At 40.2% G+C, this 27,338-nt stretch overlaps 1 protein-coding gene across 2 annotated transcripts; it reads left to right on the top strand.

The window, feature by feature from the left end:
• The first annotated feature begins 889 nt into the window (after positions 1-889).
• On the top strand, positions 890-25,986 carry adcy3b (adenylate cyclase 3b). Of its 2 annotated transcripts, XM_072694538.1 has the most exons (21): positions 890-1,513; positions 4,490-4,639; positions 7,201-7,334; positions 9,183-9,294; positions 9,644-9,771; positions 10,708-10,866; positions 11,863-12,017; positions 12,051-12,085; positions 12,172-12,276; positions 13,005-13,105; positions 14,396-14,557; positions 15,512-15,599; positions 17,297-17,413; positions 19,012-19,283; positions 21,030-21,111; positions 22,031-22,189; positions 22,625-22,771; positions 23,041-23,157; positions 23,443-23,569; positions 24,605-24,729; positions 25,804-25,986. In XM_072694538.1, the coding sequence occupies exons 1-21, from the start codon at positions 890-892 to the stop codon at positions 25,984-25,986; spliced, it is 3,282 nt and encodes a 1,093-aa protein (XP_072550639.1). The 2 variants fall into 2 exon arrangements, with proteins under 2 accessions (XP_072550639.1, XP_072550633.1); XM_072694532.1 differs by having other exon boundaries at positions 11,863-12,085.
• The last annotated feature ends 1,352 nt before the right edge of the window (positions 25,987-27,338 follow it).

Raw genomic sequence — 27,338 nt, 5'->3', positions numbered from 1 at the left:
CACGAGGGACCGCGCAGGTCTGAGGCCTTAAGGCTCACCTCGGAGGAGTGACCCCCAAACCCTCGAGACGTTCGCTTTCTCCATGACTAAAAGAGAGAGAGGCACACAAGGTTTTCCAGAGCACTTTTCTTCATGTTCTTGTAAAACTCATCCAGTCTGCTTGGACAGTAAATGAAGGGGAGTCGGGAGACGTCTGCTGTAATGGAATAGATGTCACTGAAAACCTTTGGCACTTTTTTAAACACAGTATTACACTGAGAACTTCACAAGGACTACAGCTGCCTAGGTGTGCCGTCAATTCCGATACAAAAGTTGCCAGGAAATAGTAATGTTTCACTTTTAGTAGCTTTTGACTGCAAAGAAAACGTTATTTAAACACAAAAACTCTGTAATTAAGTTGAAAAAAATATCTGGCTAGCTAAATGGCCAACTATAGTCCTAAAAAAGCACTTAAAAATTAAGACTTACACCTAGTTACACCAGGACAATGCTAGGAAAACATCAAAATATCTCACAGAAGCTAGTTAGCTAATCATGTTTATGTCTACAAATGCAAAATATACGAGATTAGCTAATTAGCTTGCTAATCATGTGCCTCACTACAAAGCACTATAGCACAAACCTCTCGTAATTACAACTGGGAACTGTCAGGAAAACACCCAAATACATCAGGCTAGCTAGTTAGCTTATAACCATGTTTTTGACTACAGAGTACTTCAACACAGAGACTTACAACAAGAAAAATATCATACTACATTATGCGAGCAAATTAGCTAATCGTATTTCTGACTAGACAACTCTGTAGGATACGCTGTAATCACGACTTAGCAAGTGGGGAACAGAACAGGCCCACAAGAGCGTGAAGGCCGCGAAGGTCCCAGCAAAGCGGATGTCCCAGCAACCAGACTGTTCGGTGACTGTCCCCGAGCCTACAAGGACGATGGAGCGAACACATGGAACTTTGCGAAGTTCTGGAGGTTTCTGGTTCCTCCCGTCGTTCTTGCGCCTCACCTTTACCCCGGCCTCCCTCGAGAGAGTCTACCAGGCCTATTTCTTACGGCAGAGACATGAGACACTGCTAGCGCTGCTAGTTTCGGCTATGCTGTTCAACTGCTATGTCATCATCATGGCCGCAGTACTTTACTCCCCTGACAAGCTAGCCACACTGTTAGCGGCAGTGATCGGGCTGGCGCTGGATGTAGCGTTCTATGGCCTCTCGTGGTCGCGCAAACTGCCCGACAAGGTCGTTCGGAGTTTCGTTCCATACGCCGCATGGCTGCTGATCACAGTGCAGGTGCTGTGCTACCTGGGCTTGAACTTTGCAGGTGTTTACGAGCCCGGGGACGCGGTGGGATGGCAGACGTTCTTCACGTTTTCCTTCTTCCTGACGCTGCCGATGCCACTGGTGCACGTGGTTCTGCTGGGGGTGCTGTCATGCTGGACACACACAGTGTTGCTGGGGATTGTGGTGGCGCAACGCAGGCAGGAATACCTACAGATTCTGATTAGACAGGTAAACATTTTTATCTACAGTAATATTAGGGCTTTCAATGTATTTCTAATGGCTTTTATCATGACAAAAACAAATGAGTATGATTGATCACTGACCCCCGATGCAATCCCAGACCGATCAGCAAAGACGCTTTGTATCTGACATGTGCTTCTTTAGTTTACAGTGGGAGACTGGCTAGGTTAATGTTGCTAACAAACACTGGACTTATACTGTCAGTAATCTAATTGTTGTAATCCCACACATTTAAAAAATGGTTTGCTTGCAAAATCTTTTAAAAAGCCATGTGGAAAACTATTGATATTTTATAATTATTTGTAGTAGACCTTATTTATGGGAAAACTGGAACATGATCCTCCACATAACACTTGCTTTCAAGTACTAGTCCTCTTTCCAGCCAGACCACAGTGTGAAGTGGAGTGGAGTGATACCACATACTGTGCTGAGGTGAAAGTAGTTTCGGGTACTTCACTATTCAGCTTGCTCTCAGAAATTAAACTTTATCCTCTAAAAGGGTGTGATTTGAGCCTCAGCTGGACATCCTGCCTACACATCAATGTCCATGAACCGTTGATTCTTTGGTGATTTTGATTGATTGCTCTCAAGTTAAACTGCCTTTAAATTGAGCAGATGATCACTTGTTTCATTCCCGGGTTTGGTCGTTTTCCCTAATAAACGCAGCAGCCGTGCAGCAGAATGTTTTGCCACTGAGTCAGACCAAAGGGGGCCTGTTCCAGCATGACATCAGTGCATACCCTCTATTGGTGTTTGTGTACTCACACCTACATCAGGGGTGTCAAACATAGGGCCCGTGGGCCTGGTAAAGGTTCTAATCCAGCCTCCCACATACATCATGAATCCATGTTCTCAATGGATTAATCAACTTTGATTTTTAATTTAAATTATGGATTAATTAACTTAATTAATGTTTAATTAATGGATTAATCAACTATTTAATCAACTTCAGACTTTTAGTAAAATAAATCAAGTCTCCCTGATTCGGCACACTCCACAGAAGAACCCATCAGAATCTCTGTTTTAGTTGGGGGTGGGACATTCAGAATCTTTCATTCTGGAAGGGGTGGGAGTCAGTGATTCAGTGAGAGAACTGCCACAGCTCATATTTGTTTTTTTACTCTGGTGTACAAACTAATACTACTACAGTATTTAAATACATAAATACAGTGGTTTTTATCACTACATCAATAAAATAACAGATGTTCTCCAGAGATGTTAGCTAGAACATATGTTAGATAAGCACTGTGTTAATCTGCAGGACTAAAACTAACACTGAACTCTTTTTATTTATGTACTTTTTTTTATTGGCATGGTAATAAGGATAATAATAAATAGAGCTGTCAAACGATTAAAAAAATTCATCGCGATTAATCTCAGAATTTCATAGTTAATGTGTACGTGAATAAAATATATATATTGTTTTTTAAGCATGTCTGTCTATCTATCTATCTATTCCTGGTAGGATTCTTGTCGCTGCTGTCATATTCCTTGCACTAAACATCTGTTTTGGGTTTAGGGTTCAGGGTGCTCACTTTACTTTCGATGTTCCACTGCTTCGCCACATCCAATGTTTGGCACAGGTCACAGCATGATGCTTCTCCTCTGTTTTCATGACCGTTAAAACATGTGAATGAAGTCGCCACTGTTCATCTATATAATGACCTGTAACTCTGAGATAGCTGTCGTTACCTACTGATGTCAAATAATCACCGGTAAGAGCAATAGTGGCTGTGTTCCAAATCCTGAGCTAGTTTTGCCCTCTCCACTTCATATAGCTTGTGAATCCTGTAGGTATTTCAGGCGGAATGTACTCTGGTGATAGCTAAACTCAGCCTGGCAGTAACTGCAGCCTTTGTTTTGTTCAGTGAGACATCTGGCTAACAGACTTTTCTCCATCACTCACTTACTCCTCTACTTTTAATGAAAGGTCAAGTCTCAGCATGAACTATGGATGACTCGCAGGGCCAAATAGAATTCACGTCAATGGCACTATATTTATTTATCGTGTTAATGCGTTAATATTGCGTTAACTTCGTAATCCCTTATAATAATCACCTGACTGTTTAAACCGCATTGTCCAATGAGCACTACATGACGCTCAGCTGTTATCTTTCTCTTTCTTATTTATCTAAATTTTTGTAACTGAGTGTCTTGCTATCCCTTTCTGCTGTTACACTGAGAATTTCCCCACTGCAGGACTAATAAAGGACTATCTTATCTTATCTTATCTTATCTTATGAGCTTAGTACAAAACCTTCCTCCAAGCGCATGGGTTGAATTTTTGGTGTGTGGGGGCATGGTTGGTGGGCCCACATCCATGATACCATGTTTGCCAAACAAGTAAAAATCTTGGTGTGTTTTAAGAGAGGGGTTAAGAGTTTTTTCGACATTAGATTGATGACAGTCTAAGTCCAGTGTTTAAATCCAGGGTTAGCCATATTCATTAGATTTTTTTTTACCAAACTTTAAATAAAACCTTTAAATAAATAGCAGTCTTAGCAACTACATCACCTGATCTTTTCCTTGTCATTTAAGAATGAATAAAAAAGTGAAATGTCAAAATATCTGCTACTTCTACTATGCAGCTTTAAAGGGGGCACTAGTGCAAAGCTAATGTTGATGAACTGAAAAACGCTTTAGCTGTTCTAGTCGTGAGCTAGTCGTCTTTGTGGAGAGGGTTGAACTAATTTCACATAATTCCCCTTTCACACCACATCGCTCACTGGCAGCTCAATATATCGTCAGTGTATTGTAAAATGTATTTTATTTGATTGTTAATGAAACATATCTGAGTCCATTTCCATTTTCACCAGCAGAATGGCTTCGGTGGTTTGGTGGAGGGGGGATAGGCTGCACTGTAGCTGCAGTAATTTAAAGTATCCACAATACTGCTGTTCTATTATTGAACATAGCACTCTAGAACCCGCTCTAACTCAACTTGATTTGTGTGTGTGTGTCCAGCTTGTGGCAAATATGATGCTGTATTTGGGCGCCATGGTGGTGGGTGTAATGTCATATTTCATGGCTGACCGCAAATACCGCACCGCCTTCCTGGAGGCCAAACAGTCACTGGAGGTACGGCTGACACTTGAGGAGCAGAGCCAGCAACAGGTACAACACACACACACACACACACTCCATCACATACACATATACTGCTGACAGGACCTCAACGTCCTGTTATTATCAGTGCATGAATCAGTGGAATGCTGGTCACAGAGTAGTGCCTAGTAGAATCACCACTGTCTGTCTAACATTGCAGCCCTTAATTGATATGTCAACAGTCTCATGCATATTAATGACCAACCCTCAGTACCCGTTTAAGAGGTTACATATGAACTCCAGAAAATGTCTAAAAAAAAATCAGGTCCCGACATTATCCGGAGTTACCCTTTCACACAGGTAGCACGCAGCGGGAGATTTTCCGTGTCGGCGCGTTCACACTACAGGAAATGTTCCGTGACGCAAAAAGTACACTGTGGAAATAGCAGTGTTCTAAGACGGCGACGGGGCCACTGACTCACCCATAATGATGTCTTCAACACGCCCACTGTGCATTTTCCAAAAAATTACCTGCTCTATTCACACATGGGCTGTGTCTGAAACAGAAGAAATGCTGCCTACTCAGACAGGATTCTGAGGCAGTAAGGCACCAAGTCAAGTCTAAATTTTAGTAACTTAGCCTTTTGTTTTATTGGGCAAATATGCTGATGGCTACTGACAACACAGCTAAACGCTAATATCTAGCAGGGAGCTGTCAATGTCTTGGCAAAGTCAGGACCGATTCTGTTCATCACTATACTGCTTTCTGACACAGCGTGCACAGCAAGGTGCCAAGTCAGCTAGCTGCCTCCAGTTTCAGAGACTCAGACACTACCCAGACCTTGTAGACCTTGTCACACGTACAGCTCCTCTTGGGTAATGTCGGGTTCTGGGTTATCATGTATGAAAAGGGCTACTATGCACCAAAGGTTTTCAAATCAAAACCAATAATTCCAACAACAAATAAACAATGGAAAATATGACTATGAGTAAAGTGACTATAACTCCCTTTCACTTTGACAACATGGAAAAAACTCAGATCTAGTTGGTTTCTGCTCTTGCTTGACTGGGTCTGAAATTGGAGGTAGCTGACTTGATGGTTTGCTGCCCTTGCTGTCTCACAAGTCAGTGTTTTTAGAAGGCCGAGTTGTGATGAAGGTCTCTGTAACCGAACCGCAAAGGCAAGAATACGTCCTGACATTGCCCAGGTATTAGCAGCTTCCCACAAGATATGAGCCTTGTTGTCATGTTATTCGCCCGGTAACATAGAAGGCTAGATTACTGATCTTCGATTCAGACATAATTGGGTGCCTTCATGTCTCATAATCCTGACCTAAGTAGGGGGCATTTCTAATGTTTCGGACACAGCCATTGTGTCCTCTATCAGTCAGTGTTAAACCTCCCTGTTGATTACGAGCTGAGCGTCAGTTGTCAAATCGGAAGTGGCAGTCATTGGGATCCAGGCACTGTTTGCCATTATGGAGCCAATACAGCACAACTGATGGTCAGTTTGTAGGCAGAATGTTTGTGGACACCCCTTTTAATGCATGCTTTCAGCTACTTTAAGTTGCCCCCGTTGCTGACACAGATGTGCAAATGCACACACACAGTTTGTCTAGTCTCTGTAGAGAGGTATTGCCAATAGAAAAGGCAATAGACTCTCTGAAGCAGATAAACATGAAACTGTTGGCATCATGCCTAATGCCAGGTGTGGGCTCGAGGGGTATCTTGATGCAGATTGACTTTTGACCATTGCCATCAAGTATGGAGGGGCTGGTCCATTCTTGGCATTCTTGGCTTAGACCAGAGTCAGGGGTTTGAATCTGATGCGGACAACAGCTACAGGACGCTAGTGAAGAGAACGCAGCAGTGGAGTGACATAGTAGAGACAGTTACTTCAACAAAAGCAGGATAAACGCTTTAATACCCTTGATTTCGAAGGAAACAATGAATGAGCAGGTGTCCCAATACATTTGTCATTATAACGCATGTGGGGTCACGGGGCACTTCTGTCTGCAGTACTATTAGACTGTTCTTAATTAGGCACAAACAGTCTGTTTAGTTGGTACTTGTTGTGACAAAGCATTTAACATGCTGGTGTCACACACACACACACACACACACCTCATTAACATTCTTAGTTCACCAACTGTGCTCTCATTTGTTTCCTGATGATCTGTCCCACACTCTGTCCCTGTGGATCCTGTGTGTATGTGTGTGAGTGTGTTTGTGTGTGTGTGTGTAAGAGGGAGAGAGGTTTTCCAGCCCTGTTATAGCACTCATCTCTCACTCCTCTCCTCCCTGGAGTTCTTCTGCTTCTCTTTTTTTCCGCTGTGCTTCTCCATGGTGCTCTGGAGCCTCCAAAACCCCCAGAATGCCGCAGGAGAAGTTGAGGCTGCTGGGAAACAGACGCGGCTGACCAATCAGGGTGCGGCCAAGCGCTTCACATCACCATGGCAATGAAGCTCTGGAGACGAACCCCATCATCTGTCTGTCTCTCACTCACTCACCCTCTCTGTCTCTGTCTCTTTCTCTCTGGCTAGCTGGAATTCCTTATGATTACCCTCCTCTAAACTATGTTAATGGTTGTGTGTGTGCATGTGTGTGTGTGTGTGTGTGTGTGTGTGTAGGAGGAACTGTTGTTGTCCATCTTGCCAAAGCACATAGCAGATGAGATGCTGCAGGGAATGAAGAAAGAAGCCGATCAGAAATCAGAAGCTCAGCAGTTCAACACCATGTACATGTACAGACATGAGAACGTCAGGTAACATGCACACAGTGATGCTGCCACCCGCTGAACCTGGAAAAGCAATGGCCGACTGACTGACAGTCTATACTTTTCTTAAACCTTTGGTAGTCATATGTGATAGTGGATATCTGATCACTCTTCTTTGCAGAATTCAGTTAAATGTGCCCCTTTTAATCCTTTTAGTTCTTTGGTGAGGTCATTTGAAAAGCTTCAATTTGGCCTGCTTTACCATACTCAACTTGTGTCCAAGTTTCAACTGTCCAGCTGATGAAGCTGTGCTGAAAAATTGAATAAAATATAATAGAAAAATAATAATAAAGGGGGTAGAACTCCTTATTTATTGTGTACCAGTTGGCACTATGTACCAGTCCCACTGGCAGCAAAACGGCCTCAGAACATGATGCCACCAACACCATGTTTAACAGTTGGTACAGTGTTCCTAGAGTAAAATGCCCCACCTTTACTCCTCCATACATCTTTGCCTCACCAAACAAACCCTTTATGTTAACACAAAGGTCTTAGTGAGTTAAAATACATTCTAGATCACAATACCTAGAGTGTTATTAATATTCAACCCTAATGAGAGACTGTAACACACACCTCAGTTTATATCACAATACCTACATTTAGAGTGTTATTAATATTCAACCCTAATGAGAGACTGTAACACACACCTCAGTTTATATCACAATACCTACATTTAGAGTGTTATTAATATTCAACCCTAATGAGAGACTGTAACACACACCTCAGTTTATATAACAATACCTACATTTAGAGTGTTATTAATATTCAACCCTAATGAGAGACCGTAACACACACCTCAGTTTATATCACAATACCTACATTTAGAGTGTTATTAATATTCAACCCTAATGAGAGACCGTAACACACACCTCAGTTTATATCACAATACCTACATTTAGAGTGTTATTAATATTCAACCCTAATGAGAGACCGTAACACACACCTCAGTTTATATCACAATACCTACATTTAGAGTGTTATTAATATTCAACCCTAATGAGAGACTGTAACTCACACCTCAGTTTATATAACAATACCTACATTTAGAGTGTTATTAATATTCAACCCTAATGAGAGACTGTAACTCACACCTCAGTTTATATCACAAAACCTACATTTAGTGTTATTAATATTCAACCCTAATGAGAGACCGTAACACACACCTCAGTTTATATCACAATACCTACATTTAGAGTGTTATTAATATTCAACCCTAATGAGAGACCGTAACACACACCTCAGTTTATATCACAATACGTACATTTAGAGTGTTATTAATATTCAACCCTAATGAGAGACTGTAACACACACCTCAGTTTATATCACAATACCTAAATTTAGAGTGTTATTAATATTCAACCCTAATGAGAGACCGTAACACACACCTCAGTTTATATCACAATACCTACATTTAGAGTGTTATTAATATTCAACCCTAATGAGAGACTGTGACTCACACCTCAGTTTATATCACAATACCTACATTTAGAGTGTTATTAATATTCAACCCTAATGAGAGACTGTAACTCACACCTCAGTTTATATCACAATACCTACATTTAGAGTGTTATTAATATTCAACCCTAATGACAGACTGTAACACACCTCAGTTTATATCACAATACCTACATTTAGAGTGTTATTAATATTCAACCCTAATGAGAGACTGTAACACACACCTCAGTTTATATCACAATACCTACATTTAGAGTGTTATTAATATTCAACCCTAATGAGAGACTGTAACACACACCTCAGTTTATATCACAATACCTACATTTAGAGTGTTATTAATATTCAACCCTGATGAGAGACTCTCTCTCTCTCTCACTGCAGTATCCTGTTTGCTGATATTGTGGGATTTACTCAGCTCTCGTCGGCCTGCAGTGCTCAGGAACTCGTGAAACTGCTCAATGAACTCTTTGCCCGCTTTGACAAGCTAGCAGCTGTAAGATGCACACATTCTCCTTACATCACTTTAGCTCCACCCATCCAGTCTATAGCAGTTTAGCTCCATCCATTCAGCCTACAGCAGTTTAGCCCCACCCATTCAGCCTGTAGCAGTTTAGCCCCACCCATTCAGCCTACAATAGTTTAGCCCCACCCATTCTGCCTAAAGCAGTTTAACCCCACCCATTCAGCCTACAGCTGTTTAGCCCCACCAATTCAACCTAAGGCAGTTTAGCCCCACCCAAGTTTAAAAAACTTACATAACTGCAGATGGTGAGGCATTTGATAAATGTGTGTGTGTGTGTGTGTGTGTGTGTGTATGTGTGTGTGTGTGTGTGTGTGTGCAGCAATATCACCAGTTGAGAATAAAGATTCTGGGGGACTGTTATTACTGTATCTGTGGATTACCTGATTACCGGGAGGATCACGCAGCCTGCTCCATCATGATGGGCCTGGCCATGGTCAAGGCCATCTCGTGAGTGCACATACACATACACACAGACAGACACACACCTGCAAACACATCCCATCTTAATAAAATAACATGTTACCATGACGTAAGGAATAAGCTAATCAAGTTGAGATAATTAAGCTGTGAAATTTAGGGGGCCCCATAATTCCGATACATAATCAATATGAACTAACAAAGCTCTCTTTAACAAAATGCTTTGATTTATGTTCTGCTATTGTAAACAGATTAACACGTAAACGGGAGTATACTTCGTTCTGAATGTGTGTGTAACTATCCAACACTAAAGGCAGCATCTTAACAAAAAACTACCGTTTCAACCTGTTTCAAGTAGTATTGCTTATTGAGGAAGACACAGTAAAGGGCCACCAATCAGAACAGATCTCATTTACATATTTTAGTTTTAAAGGGACCATCTGTTTAATTATAAGGAATAAAGAGGGGGTTTGAAATGGTTGGGTAAGAATGTTGTACATGAACCCACAAAATTTCATTTAAACAAAAGAAAATGTAGGATATGGACAATTTACTCTTTGCTAATATTATTAAATTAATGTTATTAATGTTATTAATAATATTACGATTTCAACATAAAAGCTACTTTTTGCAATAAAACACAAATACACTCCTACCTGCAGTTACAATATATGACCAGTATGTATATTAATATTATCAATCATGAAAACATTATTTTTCACATAAAACGTAAATATAGGATATAGGAAATCTAATGGTAATACATCATGTGACCTGTCAAGCTTGAGATGAGTTAGTACTGAATATCCTAATAATACTTTATTATTAAATGAAATGACAAAAATAATGCAAGCAACCAGTGATTACAGATTTCTGGATTCTGATTTGCAACGGGGTCAGAGTGGTGTTGCTATTGGAGAGTATCTGAGGTTCAGACTGACCTTTGCTCACCTGTGCTCCACCCAGGTACGTACGTGAGAAGACGAAGACGGAGGTGGACATGCGTGTGGGCGTACACACAGGGACAGTGCTGGGCGGAGTCCTGGGACAGAAACGCTGGCAGTTTGATGTCTGGTCCACTGACGTCACTGTGGCCAACAAGATGGAGTCCGGCGGCATCCCAGGGTCTGCAGCACTTTTATGCCATATCAGGCATTTTTCTGATGGGTGTTTTTCTCTTAGCTCCATTTATAGTGTCTGTGTGAGTTTGTAATTCAGTTGTACACAATCTCTCTTCATCCTTTTCATTTTTATTAAACAGCCTGTGTCTTTAAGTCTGGTAGAAGTCAATGAGCTCTGTTCTGATTGGCTGCACTGTATTATGTTTCATACAAGTACTCTTACTGAAACACTTCTGGCTTCAGTGTGAATGGGTGGGGCTAAATTACTGTAGGTTAGGATACTGTATATGTGTAATAACAATATGAAACTTATATAATAACTTATAGTAATATTTACAAACAACATTAATGTCATTTTGTCAGGTTGGCCCTTGAATAAATATTTTGATATTATTATATTATTTAATAGAAATATATAAATAATATTTAGAGAATAATTGTAAATAATTGTAAATTGTAATCTGCTACACAAATACTCCTTCTCAGTATTGACCCTGACCTGAGGTGTTTCTAAAAGAATGATTTGTTGAGTGATTGATAGATTTATTGGTTTATTTAAATGAGCGCATGAATAAACAATCAGAATCAGATTCAGGAATACTTTATTGATCCCAGGAGGGAAATTGCAGTTGTTACAGTTGCAACCATTCATGTAATAATAAACACACCAGTAAACAGTCTATAAAATAAAATATAAAGAAAAAAAATTGGAAATATGTACAAATGAATATAATAAAGTGGCAAAGTGGCAGTAATTGTGATAATAAATGTGGAACATACTATATAAAGCAGTTGAAATTATTGCACCTCTCAGTTATTGCACATATGAACAGTATAATTTTAATATTGCAACAAACAAACATACATACAAGTACATTCATAAATGGATGGATAGATAAATGAGCAATTGTTTTTAACATGTTAAAGATATAGTATTACTGTACTGTGTATATTTGATTGTGTATTCACAAATGTTTTGTGTGTGTGTGTGTGTGTGCAGGCGTGTGCACATCTCCCAGAGTACAATGGAGTGTTTGCATGGGGAGTTTGTGCTGGAGGAGGGAAACGGAGGGGACCGCTGCGAGTACCTGATGGAAAAAGGCATCGATACCTACCTGGTTCTTGTTCCCACTGAAACTGACACAGAGGGCGGGGGTTCGAACGAAGTGGGTGGAGTCACTAATGGAGTCATGAACGGAGTGGGTGGAGTCACAAACGGAACCGTGAGTAAAAAGAGAGCATCTATGAAGAGAATAAGGACTTCACTGTCTAAAAGGAGGAATGAGAACACTCTGTCTGTCTTTCTCAGATGGTCAGTAGAAACTCTCCCACCCTCATCGCTACCACAGAGACCAACGGCAGTGTGCGTTCAGTCCGCAATGTCACGGCGGACACAGTGGAGGCAGATGCGCAGGTCAGAGGTCACAGTCTTGTACTATGTGCTGTCCAATTATGACATTATTTAATAATATTAATAATAATATTAATAATATAATAACATTTAAAGATAGTTGGCAAATATTCATATATACATATATACAGCCTGTCTAGTCCCTGTAGAGAAGTATTGCCAATAGAATAGGAATCTCTGGAGCAGATGAACTTGAACCTTTAGGCACCATGGGCTAAACAGGCTGGCGCTGTAAAGTAGTGGAACTGTGTTCTCTGGAATGATAGTACTCCATCCAGTACTTTTAAGATAAGCTAGGAAGTTGGGGGTGAGGTGGGGTGGTGATCATCCAACATCCTGACCGCACTAATGCTCTTGTCACTGAATGCAATCAAATCCTCACAACAGTGCTCCAAAATCTTGCAGAAAACCTTCCCTGGACAGACAGTAGAGACCAAAGAAGTTAGTCCAAAAAAAGAAGAAGAAACTCTTTTTGTAATACCCCCTGATTTCATAAGAAACAGTATATGAGCAGCTGTCCCAATACTTTTGTCCATATAGTGTATCATAAAGTGTTTTTTTTTTATTATTGTATCATAAAAGAACTCCCTAAAGCCCAGCTTTAGGTTTCAATATGATTTTTTTATACTTCTGTAAAATGCTCTGATTATTTAGCATGCAATCCACCAATGAATGCCCAGTGAAACACCGTAAACAAGCTTTGACCTGCCTCTGTGCTGGCTGTGTTTCAGAGGCTGCAGCTGACCAGCCTGGCGGACGGAGGGATGGAAAACGAGCAGGAGCTGAACAGACTGCTGAATAAAGCTCTAGTGGAGAGAGAGATGGAGGAAACGTGAGCTCACACACATACATAAGCAAGCATGCTGCAGATTTCTTTTCCTACTCTTTGTTTCACATGGAAAATAAATAGATATGAAATATATTCAACGTTTAGGCTCATCCATAAGGTTAATATAGCGGAGTATATTGCAACATATTTAAATATGAAAACTGTGCCATTTAAACATACTGTCATGTGCAAAAGTTGTCATGTGTAAATAAATGTCATGTGTTGTTGATGTTATAAATGTAAATAACTGAACAAATCCTCTACAGGAAACAAACTTAAATATGGCACTTTTCTGCCCATTTTAGACACATTTTCTATTTATTTATTTACGGAATTTAAGCCCTTATGCACAGTGATTTTTATTACACCCTAAGGCTTATTATTCAGTAACTAAATACAAAGTAAGGCAAATTGGACGTTAAATCAATGAGCCAGGAACCACCTGTGAAAATATATATTAAAAAATACCACTTAAAATATTAAATGTGCCATCGTTTTTGCACATTCCGCATTTTGAATTTTATTCTGAATATGTTAAATTCAGTAAATAAACAGTTATTGTGTATTAAAACGTACACACAATATGTGTCATTTTGTTATCTAAGCCCCCATAATGGATTTGCAATGTTTCAACTGCAGATTTCAGCTTTAATAACAAAAATATCTGCTTAGGAATTACAGTTGTTTTCACACAGCCCCTTCATTTTCTCATGCTCAAAAGTAACTGGACAAATGAATACAATTCTAAACACAATTCTCTTTGCAATCAATGACTGCCTGAAGTCTGGAACCCACGGACCCTATCAGATGCCGCGTTTCCTCTGTTGAGATGCTTTGCCAGGCCTTTACTGCAGCTATCTTCAGTTGCTGCTTGTTTGTAGGTCTTTCTGTCTATCAGTTCTGTCCTCGTTAAGGAAAAAGCTAGGTTGAGTTTAGGCGTCTGATGCGAGCATTTAAGAATTAAGAAGCTCTTGGGTTGCTTCTCTGAACATATTAGGGAAAACCCTAATGATTCCCCACTCATCTTCCAAAGAGTTCCACAGTTTGGTTCTACATACGTTCCCCACCACAAATGTCACTGTTTCTCTCTGAATTATGGTCTCATTAAAAAGCTGAAATGGGAAGTAACCAGCGAAACTGATTTGGTATTATTGAAAATTGAACATTGAACCCAAACTTCTCGTCGACAGTGTGCTGCACAGATAGGGAGGAAAACACATGTACATACATTTTTCTGCAGTATGATCTTTTCCCAGCTTTTCTAGAAAACTCATTTCTCCCCACGCCCCACAGGCTGGAAGAGAAGCGGACCTCAGTGCTCTCTCTGCGGTTTGTGGACCCTGAGTTGGAGACTCGGTACTCGCTGGAGAAAGAGAGGCAGACTGGAGCGGCATTCAGCTGCAGCTGTGTAGTTCTGTTCTTCACCTCCGCCATGGAGACGCTCATAGACCCACAGTGAGTACACAACGTTGTTAAAGGGATCCAGTTGAATCCTGTTCAGGGCCTGTCACTGTGTATGTCTCTCTCTCTCTCTGTCTCTCTCTCTCTTTCAATAACACACAGATACAAAACTTTGCACTGGCTTATATCCCACCAATCATAAGTGGTCATGCCATCCCTTGTGGTAAGGGAGGAGTTTAAACTGCAGGATAGCTGTGTGCCAAACCACATACACCTCACTAAACAGTGCATCTTATTAGCACACCACTTATGGTGCTGTTACTGTCGTAAACATACTACTTAGTACAGTACACTAATAACATCAGGTCTCATTAGTTCTCTTCAAGAAGACAGTAAATAAACACAAGGTTGTTACCTATTGTTTTTTATTCGTGTTACAAAATGAGGGAACAAATAGAAGAAAATAAAATTGAACTTAAATCAGCATTATGCAAGATTTGCTATTACTTTTGCCCCTGGGCTCCCCTTACAGTTACGTGTAATTCACTTTACAGTATCCTATAAAGTAGTGCAGTAGCCAGCGTTCCAGACACTGATGTGATAAATTCGCATGCCCCTCCTTCTGAGGTCCATCTAGCCCAGGGGTGGGCAATTCTGCTACTGTAGGCCAGATTCCGGCCCACAGCTGATTCAACTCACCTGTTAATTAGCAGGGTTAGTAGCTCTGTTAGAGCAGGGAAGTCAGCAGACTCTGGCCCCCGTTGCCCACCCCTGTTCTAGCCTGTACAATCTGGCAACAAAAATTGACTCACCCTCCTTTCACTAATCAGCATTTATTTATTTGTATTTTTTATATTAAATAATACACCTATGAACACATCATGTGGTATAATTCATGGTATAAATAATCAACTATTATTCTCTGTTTCATATTTTCATATATTATAAGTGTACACAGGTGTACGTGATCTATTCCTGTGTCTGATTGGCTGCTCATGTCTCTGACAGGCTGACGGTGAATTATGTAACACTGGTGGTCGGGGAGGTGCTGCTCCTCATCCTCACCATCTGCTCACTGGCGGTCATTTTCCCACGGGTACGGCGAAAGAACTGCTGACTCAAAGGACTAGTTCAGTTGTACTTTGGTGCTACTTCCTTAGCTTTACTCTGGAGTTGTGAGGGTAATGTAGCTAACAAGTAATAGATGCTTATACCCCACCTATTAACCCTGGAGCTCTGAGGCTAATGTAGCTAACAAGTAATGGAAGCTTATACCCCACCAATTAGCACTGGAGCTATATATGAAGCTAATGTAGCTACCAGGTAATGGAAGCTTATACCCCACCAATTAGCACTGGAGCTATATAAGAGGCTAATGCAGCTAGCAAGTAATTGAAGCTTATACCCCACCAATTAGCACTGGAGCTATATTTGAGGCTAATGCAGCTAGCAAGTAATTGAAGCTTATACCCCACCAATTAGCACTGGAGCTATATACGAGTCTAATGTGGCTAACAAGTAAAGGATGCTTATACCCCACCAATTAGCACTGGAGCTATATATGAAGCTAATGTAGCTACCAGGTAATGGAAGCTTATACCCCACCAATTAGCACTGAAGCTCTGAGGCTAATGTAGCTAACAAGTAATGGACGCTTGTACCCCACCAATTAGCACTGGAGTTATATGTGAGGCTACTGTGGCTAACAAGTAATTGAAACTTATACCCCACCAATTATCACTATAGCTATATATGAGGCTAATGTAGCTAACAAGTAATAGAAGCTTATACCCCACCAATTAGCACTGGAGCTATATAAGAGGCTAATGCAGCTAGCAAGTAATTGAAGCTTATACCCCACCAATTAGCACTGGAGCTATATATGAGGCTAATGCAGCTAGCAAGTAATTGAAGCTTATACCCCACCAATTAGCACTGGAGCTATATATGAGGCTAATGCAGCTAGCAAGTAATTGAAGCTTATACCCCACCAATTAGCACTGGAGCTATATATGAGGCTAATGCGGCTAACAAGTAATTGAAGCTTATACCCCACCAATTAGCACTGGAGCTATATATGAGGCTAATGCAGCTAGCAAGTAATTGAAGCTTATACCCCACCAATTAGCACTGGAGCTATATATGAGGCTAATGCGGCTAACAAGTAATTGAAGCTTATACCCCACCAATTAGCACTGGAGCTATATATGAGGCTAATGCGGCTAACAAGTAATTGAAGCTTATACCCCACCAATTAGCACTGGAGCTATATATGAGGCTAATGCGGCTAACAAGTAATTGAAGCTTATACCCCACCAATTAGCACTGGAGCTATATATGAGGCTAATGCAGCTAGCAAGTAATTGAAGCTTATACCCCACCAATTAGCACTGGAGCTATATATGAGGCTAATGCAGCTAGCAAGTAATTGAAGCTTATACCCCACCAATTAGCACTGGAGCTATATATGAGGCTAATGTGGCTAACAAGTAATTAAAGCTTATACCCCACCAATTAGCACTGGAGCTATATATGAGGCTAATGTGGCTAACAAGTAATTAAAGCTTATACCCCACCAATTAGCACTGGAGCTATATAAGAGGCTAATGCAGCTAGCAAGTAATTGAAGCTTATACCCCACCAAAAAGTGTGTTCAGTACTCTCTAATAGACGTGCTTGTGAGGTTTCTGACACTGTAGGACTCTCTGTTCTCTATAAACATACAGAGCAGAGTTAGAAATATTGCCCATACGTTTTGCCATATGTATGAAGGTGGTGTTTTTTTGGTGTTAGCTGTTCTCAAAGAAGCTGGTGTCCTTCTCTCTGTGGATTGATCGGACTCGCTGGGCACGGAACACCTGGGCAATGGCGGCAATCTTCGTCTTGGCCATGGCTGAGGTGGCGGACATGGTAAGAAGGTCTTTCTCCTGTTGGAGTTTAGTTTTTTCTGCTCTGTACACTGATCAGCCATAACATTAAGTGGTAAAGTGAATAGCATTGATTTATTTTTTTAAATGAGTCTTGTATTTCCTTTAACTGCAGATGTTAAACAATTCTCTGGATAATTCAGTGTTTCGAATAAACACATTCAGAGGAGATTTCATTATAGAAAACGTATGGATAGGAACCAGAGGTCATCGTGACTACAATACAAATATAGGCATTTGTTTATTATTTAAACCTACCAGTGAACCCACACGTCTTTTCTGAGATTCATGTGTAATGATGATGATGATGATGATAAAATAGTGATAAACCTGAACAGATATTCTCAAAACTATGGTAAAACAGTGTCTAGGGCATCAGGCAGTGTATTCATAATCAATTTCTGTCATAACTCTCTAAGAGGGAACCTTTAGAGACGTTAAACCCCTCAGATTTCTGCTACCTCTATACCTGTTTGGAAGATGTTTCTGATAAAATGGCCGGTGACTGTAGGTACACAGTAGGAGTGCCCATTAAACTGGAAAGTCGGTGTGTGTGTGTGTGTGTGTGTGTGTGTGTGTGTGTGTGTGTGTGTGTGTCTGTTTGTGTATGTGTGTGTGTGTTTTGTTTCTACTATAATTAAGCCTGGGATCTCCAGGGCCTGCAGTAATGATGCTTTAGCTGTCCATTATACCACCTTCTCTAATTTACCAGCCCCACAAGGGACTCCTCTTATACACACACATATACACACACACAGAAACACACAATACTGCTGCTGATGCTGCTTTAGTTCTAAGGCTGACAGAACTGATAGGAGATCAGTAGAAAGGTGAACAACTAATACTTCACGCTTATCAGGATTCAATTGTGATTATTTAGCAAACGATCCAGCGTACTGTAAGTACAGAGTGCAGGGAGAACTGTTTACACAGCAGACTAGATTGAGAATAATATTTTGTACAATATATAATTATTATATTATATAAAATTATATTACATAAAAATATTATTTATTTAAGTATAAGTGCCCATTCATAATGCAGTTCTCAGGAGTGCTTTTTGAAAAGGACACAGCCAATCACAACAGAGCTCATTTACATACATGAAATGGTTGTGTAGAAATTAATTCTGGCTGTTTTTGAAACATAAACCACACAGTGGTTGTAAGTGGAGTTCGAGGGGAAAAAACAATATTATTCATCTTTTAAATATGATTTATCATTTAATACATACTTAAAAGAATAATAATAATAATAATAATGATACAAGTTGCAGATCAAAGTGCTTTACAGACAAGTGATAAAGTTCAGGGAATTAAAAGTGATAAATATACATACAAAAATTCAATTAGAATGAATTGGAAAATTTAAGAAAACCATTAAATGATATAATTAAAGCATTAGATTAGTCATAATAAAAATATTTAGATAAACAGTTTTATCAAATTAGTGTATACAATTATTATAATATTGTATAGAATTATAAACATTTAGAAAAATGTGTCACAGTAATAGTGTAGTGTATGTAGTGTATTGTATGTTTATAACACAGTAAATTATTGTTTGTGTGTTTTTGTGTAGTTAAGTTGTGTACAGCCCCCCCTGCTGGTGCTGAACTCCACAGCAGGTTTAACTCTGGAGACTCTGGGTGACGGGGGCTGCGCTGAGAACCCCAAATACTACAGCTACATTGCCGTGCTCTCCCTGGTGGCCACCACCATGCTGGTGCAGGTCAGCCACCTGGTCAAACTTGCCCTCATGCTGCTAGTTACCGTGGCAACCACTGCTGTGGACATCTACAGCTGGAGGGACATTTACGACATCTACGACCTCATACGATACTTGGAGTACAGGTGAGTACAGAGCTGTACTTTTTTGTTAGAGTGACTATTCCCTATAGAAGCCATATTGCCCCCTACACTTCCTGTAGTGTATTACAGTCTGTCAGAATAAGTGTGTGGATCATATGAACATTATAGAGCATTATAGAGCTCCCCCTACACTTCCTGTAGTGAATTACAGTCTGTCAGAATGAGTGTGTGGATCATATGAACATTATAGAGCTCCTCCTACACTTCATGTAGTGTATTACAGACTGTAAGAATGAGTGTGTGGATCATATGAACATTATAGAGCAGTATAGAGCTCCCCCTACACTTCCTGTAGTGAATTACAATCTGTCAGAATGAGTGTGTGGATCATATGAACATTATAGAGCATTATAGAGCTCCCCCTACACTTCCTGTAGTGTATTACAGTCTGTCAGAATGAGTGTGTGGATCATATGAACATTATAGAGCTCCCCCTACACTTCCTGTAGTGTATTACAGTCTGTCAGAATGAGTGAGTGGATCATATTACCATTATAGAGCGCCCCCTACACTTCATGTAGTGTATTACAGTCTGTCAGAATGAGTGTGTGGATCATATGAACATTATAGAGCATTATAGAGCGCCCCCTACACTTCCTGTAGTGTATTACAAGCTGTCAGAATGAGTGTGTGAATCATATGAACATTATAGAGCATTATAGAGCGCCCCCTACACTTCCTGTAGTGTATTACAAGCTGTCAGAATGAGTGTGTGAATCATATGAACATTATAGAGCATTATAGAGCGCCCCCTACACTTCCTGCAGTCATATTAACCATATATAGCATTTTAAATTAAACATGAAAGACACCTCACATGCTACACTTATTATAAAATGATATGGAATATATTATGTGAACATTAAAAAGCAGTGTTAATGTGAAAATAAACTTGTTTGATATCTAATCCCAGATGCAGTCGATCAGCTAAGACATGTTTGGGGTCTGATGTGTGCTTCTTTGGTTTACAAAAGTGGGTGCTAGGCTAATCTTGCTAACAAGCACTGGATTTATGCTGTCACCAATCACCTCATCTCATCTCAAACAGTTGTCTCTCAAAACTCCTCTAGACATTCACTTGTTTAACAGTGGATGTGGTTAATGAACATGATATGACTTACTTTAGTCTAGAACCACACTGAGCTGAACGGTGGAGTAATTGGACCCACTCTGACTTCAGCACAGTGTTTGGTATCACTCCAGTGGTCCAATCTGAAAGTGAAATAGCGCTACAAAGTAGGTCGTTATGCAGGTGATTCATTTAGCTCAAATGTTAAAATAAAGTCTACACATGAATGTCTTATTAGATGGTTGATTAAAAAAACGAAAAGTTTATTAGCAAATAAATGATGTTTTTGGTGGTTTGGTGTGTTTTACAGAGATGAGATTGCTGACAGTCTATTTGCAGTGCTTGTTAGCAACGTTAGCCCAGCATCTTCAGACGTAAACATCTAGGGTCAGTGATCAATCTCCGAACTTCTCCTGGAAGTAGTTGAAGTGTAAAATAAGTGTATTGTCCCTTTCACGCAAAAAAAAAAAAATGGAATTCAGTGTAATGAAATTGTATTCCAGGTCATTTCGGAGCATTTCTATTGGTCAATTCATCATGAAATGTTGGCAAAATCATTGAAAGCGAAAATATAAATATAATGATATGTATCAGAGTTGTTGTTTATCAGTACATATGTCTGTCTATGTGTGTGTGTGTGTGTGTGTGTGTTTCTGCAGGCATTCTGTGGTTCCCACTAAATATCTGATGACGGTGATGATCATTGTCATGATGATCGGTTTGTACTACTTTGCTCGGCATGTACGTCACTCTCAGGCCTTGCTTACACTGCACACACTATTTACCTGCACTACAGGCTGTAACGCACAGATCAGATGAACTTGTCTGTGTTGTCTGAAGTTTTCTTCTTCAGCTTTACACTGCAGCTACGAGGCTAATGTAGCAATGGAAGCTTATACCGTATCAATTAGCATGGGGCTAATTAGCAAGAAGGCAGGATACAAGTGTAAGTTGTTTTTTTTTTATTGTCGCTTTTAAAAAAGTCCAAAAGTGTGCCCTGTTCACTAGGTAGCGCACTACTTAGGGGTTTTGCCACTTAAACAGCTTACGGCCGGCCGGTGGGCCAAACGTGTTAATGTAAACGTCCATTATCACAGAATAGCCCCACCAGTTTGTACAGACGTCCCTGTAGTTACTGAGTAATAAACCTTACTGTGTATCATACAAGACCTCCAAAACAAAGAAGCATGTGGAAAGCACATGGAGAATGTAAACAAAGGACCAAAGACAAACAAAGTGACAAGGCTAGGCTGCTGTATGTGGTGAACACAAGCTTCCAGCACTTACTAGGCTCCATTAGCTGTGTGGCTCCAGTGTAAAGCTGAAGGAGCACCAAATACGTCTTGACCGACAGCTCATACATCCTCCAGACAGCCACTAGCATAACAACACCACTGTAGCTCAACACGCTTGAAAGCTAACTGCTACTTCTGTTAAATCAGTTAACAGATGCCCACACTGTCTAGCACTGCACTGAGTGATGGAGAGAGGAAGGCTCACTCTACCCAATCAGAGAGAACCAGACCAGTTCTGCTCTCTGGATGTCCCGATGACAAATCTGATGCTTAGAGAGTTTGAGACTTAAAGTGGAAGTTCCATAATAGTCTAAATTATCCAGTCTCTCTCTCTCTCTCTCTCTCTCTCTCTCTCTCTCTCTCAGGTGGAGAGGCAGTCCCGGAAGTTGTTTCTGTGGAAGATTGAGGTTCATGATCAGAAGGAGCGAGTGTACGAGATGAGGACTTATAACGAAGCTTTGGTCACCAACATGCTGCCCGAACACGTGGCCAAACACTTCCTGGGCTCCAAGAAACGAGACGAGGTTTGGGGATGTGGGGTTGTTTTGTACTGAGAATTATCAATAATTATTTTAATCTTTAATGTATTTATTTTATTACTTTAAGATTTGTTACTAGTGTGGGTCCTGAATTAAAAAGAGCCTTATTTTGGTGTAAGATACAAAATGATGATTTTTTAGTGCCAACTAAAAATAGCTAACCCTGGCAAACCATGCCAACTAAAAATAGCTAACCCTAGCAAATCATGCTAACTGAAAAAATGCTAACTATCTCTGCCAACTGAAACTAGCTAACCCTGGCTAAATGTGCTTTCTGAAACACTGGTACTGTTATAAGTGAACGGCTAGACTTCTTCTCCCTCCCCATTTAGAGAGAAAAACAGTAGAAGCTGTTCAAAGTTCAAGCCCTTACCTTACCCTAACCAAATGACGTGTGTGTGTGTGTGTGCTCCCTGTCAGGAGTTGTATAGTCAGTCGTATGATGAAATCGGTGTGATGTTCGCCTCAATTCCAAATTTTTCTGATTTCTACACGGAGGAGAGCATCAATAATGGAGGCATTGAATGTCTAAGAATTCTCAACGAGATCATCTCAGACTTTGACTCTGTGAGTCTCTCAGTCTGTCTCACTCATTTCTCTCTCGCTGTCTCTCTTTTCTTTCCTATTTTCTCTTTTGTTTCTGTCTCTCACTTTCTCATGTTCTCATTTTGATCTTCTGTTTACTGTCCCTACGTTTGTGCAAGCGGCTCTATATGAATGAGCACTTACTATTATTATTACTATTATTATTAGTAGTAGTGGCAGTAGTATTTAGCTGTCCGTCACTGATGCCCTGTTTTTATTTGTTTCATTTTTTAAACTCTGACCCTGGACAGCTGCTGGACCGTACAGACTTTCGCTGCATCACCAAAATAAAGACGATCGGCAGCACCTACATGGCAGCATCGGGCGTAACACCGGAGAGCAACACCAACGGATACAGCAACCGCAGAGTGAGTGAGAGAGAGAGAGAGAGAGAGAGAGAGGGAGGACCAGTGCTAATGCCACTACTAATCAGTTATATTAGATAGTGTTATTAATTTTGGCTGAGCTTCAGTCTCTCATTGCGGCTTAATGGTGTTTTTACCAGCGTTCTATAAAGCTTGTCCAACCGAGCAACCGTGGCCATTAAAGATCATGTTAGTGACTTAACATAAGGAACATGTGAAAGCATTAGAACTGTGAAGAACAGTGCTGACTGTAAGGTGTGTGTGTGTGTGTGTGTGTGTGTGTGACAGAAAGAAGATCAGTGTATTCTGGAGCGATGGCAGCACCTGGCTGATCTGGCTGATTTTGCTTTGGCCATGAAGGTCACACTAAATAAATTCAACAAGCAGTCCTTCAACACCTTCATGCTCCGGATTGGTAAGCAGTTGGTGTGTGTGTGTGTTTATTGAAGGGCCTATACAAGGTCTTTCATTTCACAGTTTATATACAGAAACTAAACTGCAAAAACAGCCTGTTTTGAATTTAGTGTTTCTGTAATGTCAGATATTTCCAATATTTCTACACATTTGCCTGTTTGGTCTACAGTATCATATCCCCTCCTCATTCAGCCTACAGCAGTTTAGCCCCTCCTCATTCAGTCTACAGCAGTTTAGCCCCTCCTCATTCAGCCTACAGCAGTTTAGCCCCTCCTCATTCAGCCTACAGCTGTTTAGCCCCTCCTCATTCAGCCTACAGCTGTTTAGCCCCTCCTCATTCAGCCTACAGCAGTTTATCCCCTCCTCATTCAGCCTACAGCAGTTTATCCCCATCCATTCAGCCTACTGCTGTTTATCCCCTCCTCATTCAGCCTACAGCAGTTTATCCCCATCCATTCAGCCTACTGCTGTTTATCCCCTCCTCATTCAGCCTACAGCTGTTTAGCTCCATCCATCCAGTCTAATGCAGCTTATACCCACCTATTCAGGAGCAAGAGTTAACCACATCCATTCAGCTAACAGAAATGTCCCATTCAGCCAATGGGACATCGCCCATTCAGCCAAAAATAGTTTAGCCCTATCCATTCAGCCTACAGCAATGTAGCTCCACCCATTTACTGAAGTTCTCAGGAGTGTTTTGGCCTGGGCTGCTTTTTGAATGAGGCACAATTCAGGACAGTCAATCCAAACTGACCCCATTTACATATATATCAGCATTAAAGGCAGAGTCTGTTGAATTATGACTGTCTTATAAACTCACACAGATGTTAGTAGGTGGACCTTGAGGAAAAAAACAACAACAAATAAAACACAACAAATGTAAAAATCATCTCTAAAGGTAGATTGAGGATTACACACACATGTAACCGTAATATTACAACATTAATATAAAAAGATTTTGGTTGTGACGAGCTGTGTTTATTCTTGTATTTATGTGTGTGTGTGTGTGTGTGTGTGTGTGTGTGTGTGTTCTTAGGGTTGAATATGGGCGGTGTGTTGGCTGGTGTGATTGGAGCGCGTAAGCCTCACTATGATATCTGGGGGAACACTGTTAATGTGGCTAGCCGCATGGAGTCCACTGGAGTTATGGGTAATATACAGGTAACACACACACACACACACACACCTATGCATGCTTACATGCACACACATGTCTAAACAAGCCCCAGCAAAAACTACTGTAATCAGAACTCTTTTCTTTTCAGAACTCTCCACTTTTTCATGGCTCATCTCTCTCTTATCTCACATACTGGGCTGAGCCAAGCATAATTTCACATACAGAGAGATCCAACACTGAACTCTCTAATCTAAATTCACTCTAAATGAACTCTTCTCTAAATTCACTCTTAATTCAATCCTAACCTAACTCTAATCTAAATCAACTCTAATCTAAGTTCACTCTTAATTAAATCCTGACCTAATGCTAATCTAAATTAACTCTAATCTAAGTACACTCTTAATTAAATCCTAACCTAACTCTATCTAAATTCTAAATTCACTCTAAACTAACTCTAAACTCTAAATTAACTATGAACTAAATCCACTCTAAATTCACTCTAAACTCTAAACTACCTCTGAACTCTAAAATAACTCTAAATTCAGCAAAAAATGTTTATTTTATAACTTTGTTTCCTCTGTGCTATTCATATTAGAAACATATAACATCACAATGGGGATTTCAGCCATTAGACGCTAGACACTAGTAGTTATTGGGTCATGTAAATGTACTGACCAATTCAAAATGTCTCTGAAAACTATATGCACTTTAAGGAAAAACTGTTGTAGTATTGGTAAGCTAAAGTTTTACTGCCCCCTATTGGCCATAGGTTTTGGATTCAAGGCTGAACCTTTAAAAAATAAAACAGTAAAATAAACTTAAGTTTACAAAATGGGCAGTTTGGGACAAAACAATGGTGTCTCTCTAGTATTAACAAAATAGTCTTAGTGACTTTTTTTCCTTCTCATGTACTCTAAGGTTCTGAAGTAGTATCTGACCTTCTTCTTGAACATTATAAATAAAATAGTATTGTTTTCATATGCATTAATTGACATGTGTAACATGTGTAACTCAGAAAAGCATTCCATATAACCAGTAATGTTAACCTTCCCAGAATGCTGCTTACAAGAATGCTGTTAAAACTTTGCCTGCTTTTAACTTGAGTGTGCCGCCCTCAGGTGGTGGAGGACTGCCACAACATACTGCGGGAGTACGGGTTCCGCTTTGTGAGGAGAGGCCCCATCTTTGTGAAAGGAAAAGGAGAGCTGCTCACATACTTCATGAAGGGGAAGGACAAACCCATTATAAACGGCAACACAGTCATCCCCAGTCTACCCAATCAGATACTGGACAAGTCCTGATGCTGCATGGACATGGAGAGGAGTCATGGCTTCAGAGCAAAACATCAATCATATTTACACACACATATACACACACACACAGAACTGCTTTAGAAACTTAAAAGTTTGTAAAAATGTTTAGAGAAAGCAGGACTTCACAGACGCACTTACAGTCAGCTAAACCTTTAAAAGACCTGTATTATGGGGAAAAAATCATTGTCCTCAGTTTTTTTATTTATTGATATTTAGAAAAATTTGAGATTCATGTGCAGTAGTATGTCAACACTGTTAGTGTTCACTCCCCAGCTCTTACAGCCCATCTTTAGAAACTACTGTTGCTTTGGGGTGCTCCTCAGAAGGTTGTATAAACCATGAACTATAGGTTAACTAGTAAATGCAGCTAAATGGCTTTTATTCATGGCAATAGACACCCACAACATGAATCCTGAAAGCATGGAGGTGCAGAGAATATCCATCCAGTTTCAGTGCCAGTTTTACAATTTTTAACTTCATCTGCATTATACATCACACTACATGAAATTGTGTATCATCTAGATTCCAACTCCTACTTTCCAACTTGTAAATACAATTTCTTTGGCTATTTAATGCCATTCACAATTAGGAAAACTGGTATTTCCCAGTTTCCGACATCAATCAAAAGCAGCATAAACTACAAAAGGGCTCGTTTTGATTCAGTTGCTTTTGGAATGTCACAAAACCAAAACACTGAGATACATTGATCAGCAACAGCATTAAAGCCACTGAGAGGTGATGTTAATAATACTCATTATTTGGCTATAATGGCAGGTGTCAAGAGTGGGATATACATAGTAGGCAGCATGTGAACAGTCTGTTTTTGAAGTTGCTGTGTTAAGGATAAGGGTCCAGCATAAGGCTCTGAGCCGCTCTGATAAGGGTCAAGCTGTGCTGACTGGACAACTGGGTCAGAACATCTCTAAAGCAGAAGGTCTTGTGGGGTGTTCTCGGTAAGCAGTGGTCAGCATCTACTAAAAGCGGACCAAGTAAGGACATCCAGTGAACTAGTGACAGTGTGTTTTATGGAGGCCCAACTTACAGGACTTGAAGGATCCGCAGCTAACGTCTTGATGACAGATACCACAAAACACCTACAGAGATCCTGTAGAGTCTATGCCTTAACAAGTCAGGTGGCACGAGGGGGACCTACATAATATTAGGCAGAATGTTTTAATGTTATGGCTGATCGGTGCATATCTGCCTAATTTTGTACATAGTACTACACTGTAAATAGCAAGCAGCAACTCACACAAAATGATTCTTCTGTCCAGATGTGTAAATGTTTCACTTAAAGCTTTAGGAAGTTTTATTAACTGTACATTTTCTAGTAGTGATTA

The sequence above is a fragment of the Salminus brasiliensis genome, chromosome 1 (assembly GCF_030463535.1).
Source record: "Salminus brasiliensis chromosome 1, fSalBra1.hap2, whole genome shotgun sequence".
NCBI classification, from domain to species: domain Eukaryota; kingdom Metazoa; phylum Chordata; class Actinopteri; order Characiformes; family Bryconidae; genus Salminus; species Salminus brasiliensis.
This window is presented reverse-complemented; position numbering and strand designations above follow the sequence as displayed.